General features: G+C 39.1%; 1 protein-coding gene and 1 non-coding gene across 2 annotated transcripts in view; both read right to left on the bottom strand.

Moving 5' to 3' along the window:
- The window catches only part of LRRC36 (leucine rich repeat containing 36), a 51,303-nt gene that overhangs the window by 21,380 nt on the left and 17,520 nt on the right, over positions 1-12,403 (bottom strand). Inside the window, exons 5-7 of the mRNA XM_053603924.1 lie at positions 10,232-10,320; positions 2,580-2,707; positions 392-443 (exon numbers count right to left, since the gene is read on the bottom strand). Of these exons, the coding sequence (XP_053459899.1) occupies positions 392-443; positions 2,580-2,707; positions 10,232-10,320 (269 nt within the window). The remainder of the gene's footprint in view (positions 1-391; positions 444-2,579; positions 2,708-10,231; positions 10,321-12,403) is intronic.
- LOC128580053 (U6 spliceosomal RNA) lies at positions 834-940 on the bottom strand. Its single transcript, XR_008378413.1, has one exon. It is a non-coding gene; the product is annotated as a U6 spliceosomal RNA (small nuclear RNA).

Here is a 12,403-nt window from a genome sequence, read left to right as displayed (position 1 = left end):
AGGTGTTAATTAATTTAAAAATTGTAAAGTTAAGGACACATATTGTTATTTTGGGAGTAAAAGTAAAGAGACATTGTATACCTTGTAAACTAATAGAGAGGAAAAAATACATGAATAAACAATAATAAATCCAAAAGAAGGAAAGAAAAATAAGAAAAAAAAGCAGAATATTCAGCCAATATAGAAAATCAAGAACAAAGGAAGTCAAAATATCACTATTCAAGCAGAAAAACCTCACAGGTCACTAAGCATCCAGTTCCTCCTGAAAGCAGAAAAGAGTTAGTTCACCAAATAGGGCTTTGGATTGAGACACCTTCATCTCCCAAATCCCATCACATCCAGATTTCCCTGATTAGTGTGGGGAAAAATACTCAATGAGCAAAATACTTACCATCTTCCTGGTGATTGTCACTTGGCATCTCCCTTTTTGCCACTTCCTGCATCTGTAAAAAGTTTGACAATTTAGGTACTACATAGAAAGAAGTCCATGGGCATTCAGATGTCAGCTTATCAGCTTGGAATACTTTCCTATTAATGAGGAAAACCATCCTTGCTAGCAAGGAAGACAGACCTTTAAGTAAACATCCAGATTGAAGCCTATTAAAAAACAGTTCCAATAAAAGAAGATTCCAGAATTGCCTTAATATCCTTAGAAGGTAAAGGACATACCAAACTGTGGAATACTGTATTTTCTGTACTTTGGATAGTTTATTATAAAGTTAGACGAGGTTACACTTTCCAACTTTGTTTTTTCTGTTTAAAGGATTTGTACTTATTTTATCTTCTGGAAAATCTATGGACCACAGTAGCTAATGCGAAGTTTTGTTTTTTTTAAAAATACTGAACACTTGATGAATTTGCTCGCCATCCTTGTGCAGGGGCCATGCTAATGTTCTCTGTATCATTCCAAGTTTTGTATACATGCTGCCAAAGCAAGCACACTAACGGCAGTTGTAATAGGCTTAAAATTAATCTGCAATTTAACTAGGTAAGGACTGAAGCAAAATGAAAAACCATCTAGCATTGCTTTTTAAAAAATTATCTTACGTATTCAGTATCTTTTTGGTAGTCATGGAAAGAAATCCCACTTCCTCATTTCCTAAACTAAAAGGATATATAGTCTGGGTGCAGTGGTTCATGCCTATATTCCTAGCACTCTGGGAGGCCGAGTTGGGTGGACAGCTTGAGCTCACGAGTTTGAGACCAGCCTGAGCAAGAGTGAGACCTCTGTCTCTACTAAAACTAGAAAAATTGAGGCAAGAGGATCGTTTGAGCCCAAGACTTGGAGGTTGCTGTAACCTCCAAGTTACAGAGTCCAAGCTACTCAAGTCTGAGTAGCTTGAGACTCTGTCTCAAAATAATAATAATAATAAAATAATAAATAAATATATAAAAGGATATATAGCAAGCTATTCAATTTCCTTCTTTCTCTAACTTCAAGAAATAATTTCACATAAGTTTTTGTTTGTTTCTATCTAAAAAGTACATTTAGCTGTAGATTAGAATCTCCTTCATCTCCATTTCTTCAAATCAAAACTAGGATTTAAAAAAAATGGTAGGTAAAGTCACCCAAGTAGAATCTCCAAAACTAAATGCTAATCTGTTTTTTTTTTTTTTTTTTTGAGACAGAGTCGCCCTTGATAGAGTGCCATTGCGTCACAGCTTACAGCAACTTCAAACTCTTGGGCTCAAGCAATTCTCTTGCCTCAGCCTCCCAAGTAGCTGGGACTACAGGCGCTGCCACAGTGCCCGGCTATTTTTGGTTGCAGTTGTCATTGTTTAGCAGGTCCGGGCCTAACTTGAACCCATCCGCCTTGGTGTATGTGGCCGGCACCCTACTCACTGAGCTATGGGTGCCAAGCCAGAATCTTAAAATGTTATAACAAGGCTGGGTGCAGTGGCTCACACCTGTAATCCCAGCACTTGGGAGGCCGAGGCGGGTAGATTGCCTGAGCTCACAGGTTCAAGACCAGCCTGAGCCAGAGCAAGAGCTTGTCTCTAAAAATAGCCAGGTGTTGTGGTGGGCGCCTGTAGTCCCAGCCACTTGGGAGGCTGACGCAAGAGAATCACTTGAGCCCAGGAGTTTGAGGTTGCTGTGAGCTATGATGTCACAGCACTCAACCAAGGGGTGACAAAGTGAGACTCTGTCTCAAAAAATAAAAAAAGAAATAAAAATACCCAATTATAATAGTTGCATTCCTATTTGAGGAACAAAATACCAGTACACAATATGTACTAAAGTTATATGACATTTGATAATAGGTTAGTAGGGGAGAGCAAAAGGGGGAGATTGAAACAAATGGAGATGGTACTTTTCATCCTGTCTGGTCCTTTCCTTTTTTTTGTTTTTGTTTATTTTTGGCCGGGGCTGGGTTTGAACCCTCCACCTCCAGCATATGGGACTGGCGCCTACTCCTCTGAGCAATGGGCACCACCCTGGTCCTTTCCTTTTTTAAAGGGTCTAAAATGCCTTCATCAAACATGTCCTCTTAGAACTTCATAAATAATTGAGAGTCTACTGAATTATTAGTATAAATCATCGACTACTCAACAGATCAGCAAGAGAGTAAATACCTTACCTGTGTACCTGGTGGGAAAGTGTCCAATTTCTGATCTGGTGTGTCATTGCCCTGGGTTGCAGAACTACATGTTAGGGAATCCTTTATTTCCCGGTTGGGGAAAGAAATAAAAAGGCCTTTGTTTGAGTCTGTGTTAAAAGAAAAGGCATACAATGAAGCACTGACCAGATTTCAAAGGCAGCGAGTCTAATGGAAAGATACTGTAAGGGAAGTCACAAGCTTGAGTGCTAGTTCTAGTGCCACCACTTGGAAACCCTGTGAACTTGGACAAAACTCCTAACTGCTCTAAATCCCTCACTTCATTTGTAAAACGGTGATGATAAAACCTAATATGTCTTTCTCTAAGGGTGGAAGCCAGGTGAAAACAAGAAAATGAATATGAAATGGCTTCATAAATTATGAAATGCCCAATAGAATGAGAGGAAGGCAAACATTTTGCACATTTCCTAAGTGAATAAACAATAAATGTTGATACCAATTCAACAATCTCCAGCTACCAAAGGATAAGCTAGGAATACACTAATCAGCAATCGGCAGTGATTCACCATATCAAACCAGCTTATTTCTGCCTTGATTTCCTCACTTGGAAAAAGAAAAATGAATCAGAACCTATTTCACAGAGAAGAATAATAAATCCTTAGGTCTTACAGTACTTTTTTGCCTTTGATTAGGCATATGATTTACCTATGATTTTTGCCAATTTTAAAAATAAAAAGGAAAAACAAAAACTATATCCTACTTGGCCACCCTGGAAACTGTTACCAAGAAGAGATAGTTGAAATTCTATTGGATCGTCCACACTTGTACAAAAATTTCCCACATTTTTGATCAATATACTTATTAGTTATAGAATTCTGGGATTTGATATCTTCTGGGGGCAACTTGGATGAAAAGAAGAGTTTTGCTTTGTGTAGGGAGTCTTTTTCCCCTAGGAGGATTGTATAAGAATTAAGATACTGTCAAAAGCTTGGGGCTTTGTTAAACAACGTACCGTTCTGCTCATTTTCTTCTACTTGCCTGGCAACAGAAAGCTACTGAAGCCAGGGCAACTGAGAATACAGCATGAATGAACCAGTCTCTTGAGAATCTGCCCCTCAGCCTGTTTAGGGCTCTAAGATGTTTCCTATTTCTGAATTGCCTTCTGGGACTAAATGTCCTACTTAAACATGAGATGCTCTTCCAATCACTGGACTTGACAGAACTAGTTTTCTCAAAGTGACGTGACCTATTAAATTTTATGGTTCCTGTTGCGGTAGTATTACAGAAGAAACAAGATACAGCAGAAATTGCTGGTTGTGACCTAAGTCTTTGTAGAAACCACCACCAGTATCTATTCCAGAAAGAAACCCCATGGCTGTCACTCCCAATTCTCCCCTTTCTGCCATCCCCTGGCAACCAGAATATACTTTATATCTCTATGGAATTGCCTCTTCTAGATATTTCATATAAATGGAATCATACAATATATAGTCTTTTTGTCTGATTTCTTTCACGTAGCATGATGTCCTTAAGACACACATTGTAGCATGTATCAGTACTTCATTTCTTTTTATGGCTAAAATATGGATATAATTGGTCTTGCCCAATAGATATGCACTTTGCTGAGTTGCTCTCACCACCACTGTGGCAGAGATTGCTAGGTGCCTCTCCCTCATAGTCATTATTCCACTTAGAAGTTTCCCCCATAAAGACATGATTGCAAGAGGGACTTTAGTTAACAAATGCAACCAGTGTAACCTGGCTTATTGTACCCTCAATGAATCCCCAACAATAAAAAAAAAAAGAAGTTTCCCCCATAACAGCCCTAGACTGCCAACATCTGGATTTCTATGTGAGAGAGAAATTAACTTCTATCTTGATTGAGTATTGGGGGCAGGGTGTCTCTGCTAAGCTGACCTGTATCCAATCAAAACTCCATCATGGAAAACCAAGAGACAAGAAGGATCAACAAGTTGAAATAGGATAAATTTCAATGAGTTATGAAGATGACCTTGGCACATCTGCTAGAGAGGAACAAGCCAAGGGTGATTATGGTGAGTTTTTCTTTGTTATTTTATAATTAAGATATTCATTAAATTGGGGGATTCCCATTTGGACTCCCCCCATTGCCAGAGGTTCTGTTCTCCCCGTCAACAAACTCTACCCTGTTGCTTAAAAAAAAGATACTCATTAAATCAGTACATTTTAGGTATGATTCTATTTAAAGGCAAAAAAAGAAGTGGCTGAAAGAGTGGGCAGGGTCCCTTTCAACTTACAGAATCTCAGTGTGCTAAACATACACGTATACCTACAGGATAACTGTAAATTATCTTTAGCAGGGCTTTTATTGCACTCCAGAATCTGACCTTTTACCCAACACAAACGCTCCTCCCAAACCACACCATCATTCAGCTTTCTTTATGACCTGCCATGCTCATTACCACTTCTCTACAGCTGTTCACAACACCCCCAACTGACCAAAATGTGCTACCTCTCCTTTCAGGCTATCCTGAGACTCCTGTAAGGTCTGGTGGTTTTAGTTCCTGTGCCACAAAGTCTAAGCCACTTTGCATAGCACACTCTGAGCTGATGAGCATGTCACCAGCCACATCTGTGTTTCTCAAGCTCAATGTTATTAGAACATTAAACATTGAGGATGTTGAACACTGAGGATAGGAATCCAGTGCAAGAAACTGCAATTTAAGAAACTAAACTTCGTATATACATAAAAAAGGACATCTTAAAACGGTTATACTGGAAGACAATTTGGCAGTTTCTTACAAAACTTAACATACTCTAACCATACGATCCAGCAATCATGTTCTTCGGTAATCACCCACATGAGCTGAAAACTTACACCCCCACAAAAACCTGTACATGGATGTTTATAACAGCTCTAGTCATCATTGCCAAAACTTGGAAGCAACCAAGATGTCCTGCAGTGGGTGTGTGGATGAGTAAACCGTGATACATCCAGACTATGGAATATTATTCAGTACTATGAAGAAAAGAGCTATTAAGTAAGCCATGAAATGATGCGGAGGAACCATGAGTTTGCATTACTAAGTGAAAGAAGCTGATCTGAAAAGGCAACATACTATAGGATTCCAACTCTCTGACATCCTGGAAAAGGCAAAACTGTAGAGACAGTAAAAAGGTAACTGGTTGTCAGGTGTTAGGAAGGATGAAAGAATGAACAGGTGAACACAAGGAATTCTTAGGGCAGTGAAAGTATTCTGTGTGACGCTAAAATGGTGGGCATATGTCATTATACCTGACCAAACCCATAGAATGTACAACACCAAGAGTGAACCTCAATGTAAATGGTGGACTTTGGGTGATAATGATATGTCAATATAGTTTCATCATTTTGTAACAAATGCACCACTCTGGTGGAAGATGATGATAGTGGTGGTTGTGTGTATATAGGCATGGGGTCTACAGGAACTCTGTACTTTCTGCTCAGTTTCGCTGTGAATCTAAAACTGTTCTAAAAAATAAAGTCGATTTTCTAAAAAAAACCCAGATTGTCACTGCAAAAGAGCTATTTTGCCTTTATATCTTTTCAATAGTTTTCTTAACTGCTATCAAACAAAAACACAAAATTAAAGTGTCTTAAACTTCCTGGGGACCTCTAGGAGGTATCTGGGATTAGCCCTGGGTTTGAAGAATATTTATCTGTATCATTCCTTGGACGTTTTCATATACACCATTGGAAAAGTTACTTAGTTCTTTCATGTGTTTGTCTCAACTTTTTTTCTTTCTTTCTTTTTTTTTTTTTTGAGACGGAGTCTCAAGCTGTTGCCCTGGGTAGAGTGCTGTGGCATCATAGCTCACAGCAATCTCCAACACAGGCGCAAGCAATCCTCTTGCCTCAGTTTTTCTATTTTTAGTAAAGACCGGGTCTCATTTTTGCTCAGGCTGGTCTTGAACTTGTGAGCTCAAGCTATCCACCCACCTCGGCCTTCTAGAGTACTAGGATTATAGGCGAGACCCACCACGCCTATCTCAGTTTTTCTAATGATGCAGAGCAAGTGCTTCAGGGAATGTTTGCTTTTTCTATTTCCAGAGTATATGTTCCAGAAGACAAATTATATGAGTTTACAAAGAAAGGAAAAACCCTTTTGGTTGAGGAAACAGAAGTTTTGCTAAAATAGATGGACTTTGAATGGGTCATAAAGAAAGCGTAGGATTTGGGCGGTGCCTATGGCTCAGTGAGTAGGGTGCCAGTCCCATATACTGAGGGTGGTGTGTTCAAACCTGACCTGGGCCAAAATATAACAAAAAAATAAAAATGTTTAAAAAAAAAAAAAAGAAAGGGTAGGATTTGATTAAAGTATTTTAAGCAAAGGTCCAGGGTACCAGGAACACCCCATGCACAGCTGTCTTTGAGCTTGTGTATTTTACCTCCTCATTATAACACTGCTATGTGTTGCTGGAAAGAAGGCACAAAGAAGGACTATTTGGGAGGAGAGAAGTCTGGTTTGACTGGACATGATAGCTGAGAAATACGAGATAAGGTTTCAGGTCAGGCTGAAGAGATAAATTGTGGACAGAGCACAGGGCAGCCTTTTTTGTGTATGGCAGGTGAAGGAGTTGAGACTTAATAGGCGACTGGGGCTGTGGAATTTTTTGAGCGGGCAAGTGTAATTAATTACTACAGCTGTGTTTTAAGAGCATTAATCTGGCAGTTAAGTACAAAATGAATTGAAGGAAGTAGAGACTGGGTGAGAGGACTTTGATGAGGATGGACCAGACTTTGCATCCCAGATCCGCTACTTTATTCCTAGCGCAAGTTATTTTACCTGTTTGGGTCTCAGTTTCCTCATTTGCAAAACCACCTTGTTGTGAGGATTAACTGAGTTAACGGCCCAGAGCTGATAGCTATTGAGTTGTGCTTGTTAAGACTCTATTATGAAATGGAAAGGGAGGCGCATCAACTGAGGAGAGTGTGAACGTTCAGCTGGGCTTTAGAGGAGCAGCAGTAGCAAACCCCAACAGGATCCGGGCTAGGGTAATGCAAAAGTTGTGGCAGCACCAGTGAAACCTGTTCAGGGCTGTTGAGAGCTGGGGGAAAGGGTCCATTTGTTTGTTTTCTTTTGGGGATCATTTTGGACATGTTTAGCTTGAGGGGCTGGAAAGTTAAACAATGGTGATTCTAAGCATATCTTACTGGTTGCTCAACAGAAATAGAGGACTGCCTGTAATCCTAGCACTCTGGGAGGCAGAGGCTGGTAGATTGCTTGAGCTCAAGAGTTCGAGACCAGCCTGAGCAAGAGCGAGACCTCATCTCTAAAAATAGCCACAGCGTTGTGGTGGGTGCCTGTAGTCCCAGCTAGTTGGGAGACTGAGGCAAGAGAATCACTTGAGCCCAAGAGTTTGAAGTTGCTGTGAGCTATGACACAGCAGCACTCTACCAAGGTGGCAAAGTGAGATTCTGGAAAGAAAGAAAGGAAGGAAGGGAGAGAGAGGAAGGAAGGAAGGAAGGAAGGAAGGAAGGGAGAGAGACCAATACAGGCTGTCAAAGCTAGACCAACATATTTAAGATGTGAGGAAGTAATATGAAATAAATATAAATCAATAATAAATTTATTTATTTGCAAATAAAGCTGTAAAGTAGATGAGATCAGTAAGGGCAAGAGTAGAGAAAGACTTTATATCATTCAGGAAGGTCTGAAGACAGAGCCTAGGTTTTGGGATTTGGGAAGGGAGAGAGGAACCTTTAAAGAATCAAAGATTATATGTTAGGAAAACAGGAGGAGGATCCAAGATAGTGGAGGTTCCCTGACCATTGGAAATGACTGGTGAGAAAACATTGTTTTGAACAACTGAGCTAGTGGCAGCTTTTCTCCGGAAAATTTTCTCTTAGCCTATGTCAAGGCCACTAATGTGGCATAACTGCTTTGATCGTATTAGATTACCAACAGCACTTACACTCCCCAGAGATCTAGCACAAACACAATTTTCAGTAGAAAGCAAAGCTCCTTAACATTTCAAGTAGCAAAATAGATTTTATATTTTAAAAAAATCCAAGCAACAGCTGGAGCTTCTAAGAACCTTCAGACATGGGCCCTTTGTCTAGTAAAGCAGTTTATTCTCAGAAGACGGTGTGTGCTTTCAGACATTTTGACTTGTGGAGTGAATCTTGTGTATGTGTGTGTTGATGTGATATGGCATAAATGAAGCCTAACTATGCTTCAACAAAATGAGTCTATAAATGTAACTAGAAAAAAATACAGTAGGTTGTATATCAAGAAACACCGTGTATCAAAGTATTAACTCTCTTTAGGGATGGGCTTATAAGTAATAAAAATGTTCTTCATGCTTTTCAGCATTTTCCAAAATGATTACAATAAAATTGCATCAATTTAAAAATATTAAAAATGCTATTTATTTATTTGAGACAGAATCTCACTATGTCATCCTCAGTGGAGTGCTGTGGCGTCACAGCTCACAGCAACTTTACTGTCAATTTAGCTGCCCTGGGCTTGGTTTGAACCCACCAGCTTCGATGTATGTGGCTGGCACCATAATCACTGTGCTATGGGTGCTGAGCCTAAAAATGCTATTTAAATGAAACAAAGCACTGGACATGGTGGCTCATGTCTGTAATCCCAGCTTCTCTGGAGACTGAGGAGGGAAGATCACCTGAACCCAGTGTCTCAGGCTGCAGAGAGGTATGACTGCACCACTGTACTCCAGTCTGGGCCACAGAGCAAGATCCCGTCTCTAAACAAATTAGTAAATAAATAGAAATAAAGCAACTTACATTCTCATTACTTATGTGCACTGTAACACCAAGAAAAGAAAAGGAAATCATACCTCACCATGGCTAATTTTACCACAAAATACTGTCAAAATGACTTATCAAAAAATGTTCACATGCACAGATAAGAAGTCAAGAAAAAAAATTGCATTATAAACTGAAAACTCTTAACGTCTAAACTACAAAGTCAATCTATTAAAGTGATTGCTGGCATTTTAGAAATTGATTTTTAGAGTTTGTGTATAATTCTTCTGCCTAGAGACAGAAGAAAGTTTTTTCAAGCAAAAGGTTATCTGATTTATCTTATAGTGCAAGGCTAACCCACAAAGACAGAATGGATGCAATTTCTCTGGTAGAAACTTTCTCTTAGCTTATGGCATGACTATTAATGTGGCATCAACACTTTATTCATATCAGCTTACCAATAGTGCTTATAGGAATATAGCACAAACATTCCCCAGGAGTACAAATAGCCCAAACACAAGAGAGCGGCAGCATAAAGGTTCTTGATGGGGGAGCCCAGGTGGCCCAGGTGACCCAGGTTGTGAGGTGCATGGATGCAGATGAGTCATGAGTCTCTAACTAATGAAATCAACCACCAAAGGAATGCTCAGCGTCTTGCTGGGGTGGGCAATATAATTTTATGGGTACATTTTCTGATGTAAAGTGATGAAAATGGAATTAACTCTCTGAGTACAGCTTGTCCTTTGATGGGATATGGGTTAGGTTTGCTTGGTAAGGTCCTTCTGGCAGTGAGAGGAAGAAGAAAAAATACAGCCAGTAAATCTTATGCGTGCTTCAAATTTGTTCTTTCTAAGCTATTTTGTCTTCATCCTACCCAAGATTGGCTGTGACAGCTGAGACAACTGATACTTTAATCATTTTATGATCACAGAGCGAAACTTACCCGCTTCCATCCTGGTGTCAACATCAGCATTGACTTTCGATGCAGAACTTTCATCTGTCACACAGTTTTTCATCGCCTTCTCCCTAGAGCTGCCACATAGAATAATTCATTTAAAACTCCAAAGAAGGCTTCTGAGATCGCCAGTAAATGCTGTTTAGAAAACAGTTCATAGTGATCACATTTCTTCTTCAAATGCTCTAAAATATACTAATTTAAGTACATTTCACAAATATTTCAGTGAAAGCCATACTTTTTAAAAAGTCAATATTTATACCAGGAAATGCACGAGAAGGACACTATAGTTCAGCCTTTAAAGTGTAAAAACTACAAAATTCAGAACCTATTCTGTTTCTGACAAACTTAAGTCTGAGGTAGTAAGATATTTTCTTTTGTGAGAACATTCACAGTTAGCACACAGAAGGAAAGGTTCTGCTGCCAAGAATTACAGCACAAACGGTAGCCATTAGTTATAAAAACAGACAAGAGGCTGGGCCTGGTGGCTCATGCCTGTAATCCTAGCACTCTGGGAGGCCAACTCCGGAAGACTGCATGAGGTCAGGAGTTTGAAACAAAAATAAACAAAAATTAACCAAGTGTGGTGGCACACACCTGCAGTCCCAGCTACTTAGGAGGCTGAGGCAGGAAGATCACTTGAGCCTAGGAGTTGGAGGTTGCTGTAAGCTATTATCACGCCACTGCATTCTAAGCAGGGTGACAGAGCAAAACTCTGTTTCAAAAAGTTAAATTAAATTTAAAAAAATTAGACAAGAAAGGCAAGTATCTATATTTGCTGGAGGTAGGTACCTTGGGAAGTACCATAGATACAGAAGTATAGACTATGTGGAAGGTCCTTTACAATCACTGATTTAATCATAAGCCACCCCCTTTATTTATTTATTTATTTATTTTTTGTAGAGACAGAGTCTCACTTTATGGCCCTCGGTAGAGTGCCATGGCATCACACAGCTCACAGCAACCTCCAACTCCTGGGATTAAGTGATTCTCTTGCCTCAGCCTCCCGAGCAGCTGGGACTACAGGCGCCCGCCACAACGCCCGGCTATTTTTTGGTTGCAGTTCAGCCGGGGCCGGGTTTGAACCCGCCACCCTCGGTATATGGGGCTGGCGCCTTACCGACTGAGCCACAGGCGCTGCCCCCTTTATTTATTTATTATATTCATAGTATAGGTGGGCGAAATGAGACTCAGGAAAAAAAAAACAACTCACCCAAGGTTAAAGAGTTTGTAAGACATTAATGTTAACATTGGGTACCTGAGTAACATTTTCCCTCTGGTTTTCCAACCAATATATGGAAATCAAACAGATAAATGAAATGGAATTAATTTGCCTTACTGGAAAGTTTATTCATCCAGTTATACACTGAATTCATTCAATCTCTGCATTTCTATAGTAAACAGGATACCCCAATGTATTTAAAAATAGGTAGTAATCTACAAAATATTTGCACAAATAATTTTCTAACATTTCATTTCTGTCTGTATCATAATTTTATTCTATGTACATTAACTTCAATAAACCTGATTTTTAAAAATAGGGAACTAAGAAAAAACAGGAAGCTAAGGATGGTCTCTGGGAGGCTACACTATAAATTATAGAACAGATTAGAGCAGAGAGAGTCAATTACTGGAAAAGAGAAGGATCTTAGGCCAACAGGTATTAATTTCATTCATTCATTACTCAAAAATTACTTCTCAGCACCTGTGTTCCAAATGCTATTCTAGGCACTAGGGATACTGAAATAAATAAGACCAACAATATTCTTGTTTTCAGGGAGCTTATGTTCTAGTGGTGGGGAGAAAGGCAATAAAAAAGCAAGCAAACAAACAAAAGACTTATTCTGGAGAAGATCATAAAAGTGTTGTGGGGATACGTTTGTGATATCTTGTTAAATTTAAAATGGTATGTATAGAAAGAAAATTACTATAAAAATATTGTCTATGTTAGCATATATACACACATATTATTATAGATACAACACACACACACACATACACCAAAAACTAAAAGGATACTTATCATAACATAATTAGTGTTTCTTTCTGGGTGGTGTGAGTTATTTTATTCCTTGTGTTTTTTCTGAACTTTCCAAATTCTCAACAGTTAGGTATGTCATACTTTTGTCATAAGAAAAAAGAACTCATAGATACATCTGT

The sequence above is a fragment of the Nycticebus coucang genome, chromosome 2 (genome assembly GCF_027406575.1).
Source record: "Nycticebus coucang isolate mNycCou1 chromosome 2, mNycCou1.pri, whole genome shotgun sequence".
In the NCBI taxonomy this organism is placed as follows: Eukaryota; Metazoa; Chordata; class Mammalia; order Primates; family Lorisidae; genus Nycticebus; species Nycticebus coucang.
Note: the sequence above shows the minus strand (reverse complement) of the source record. Positions and strands in the feature narration are given on the sequence as shown.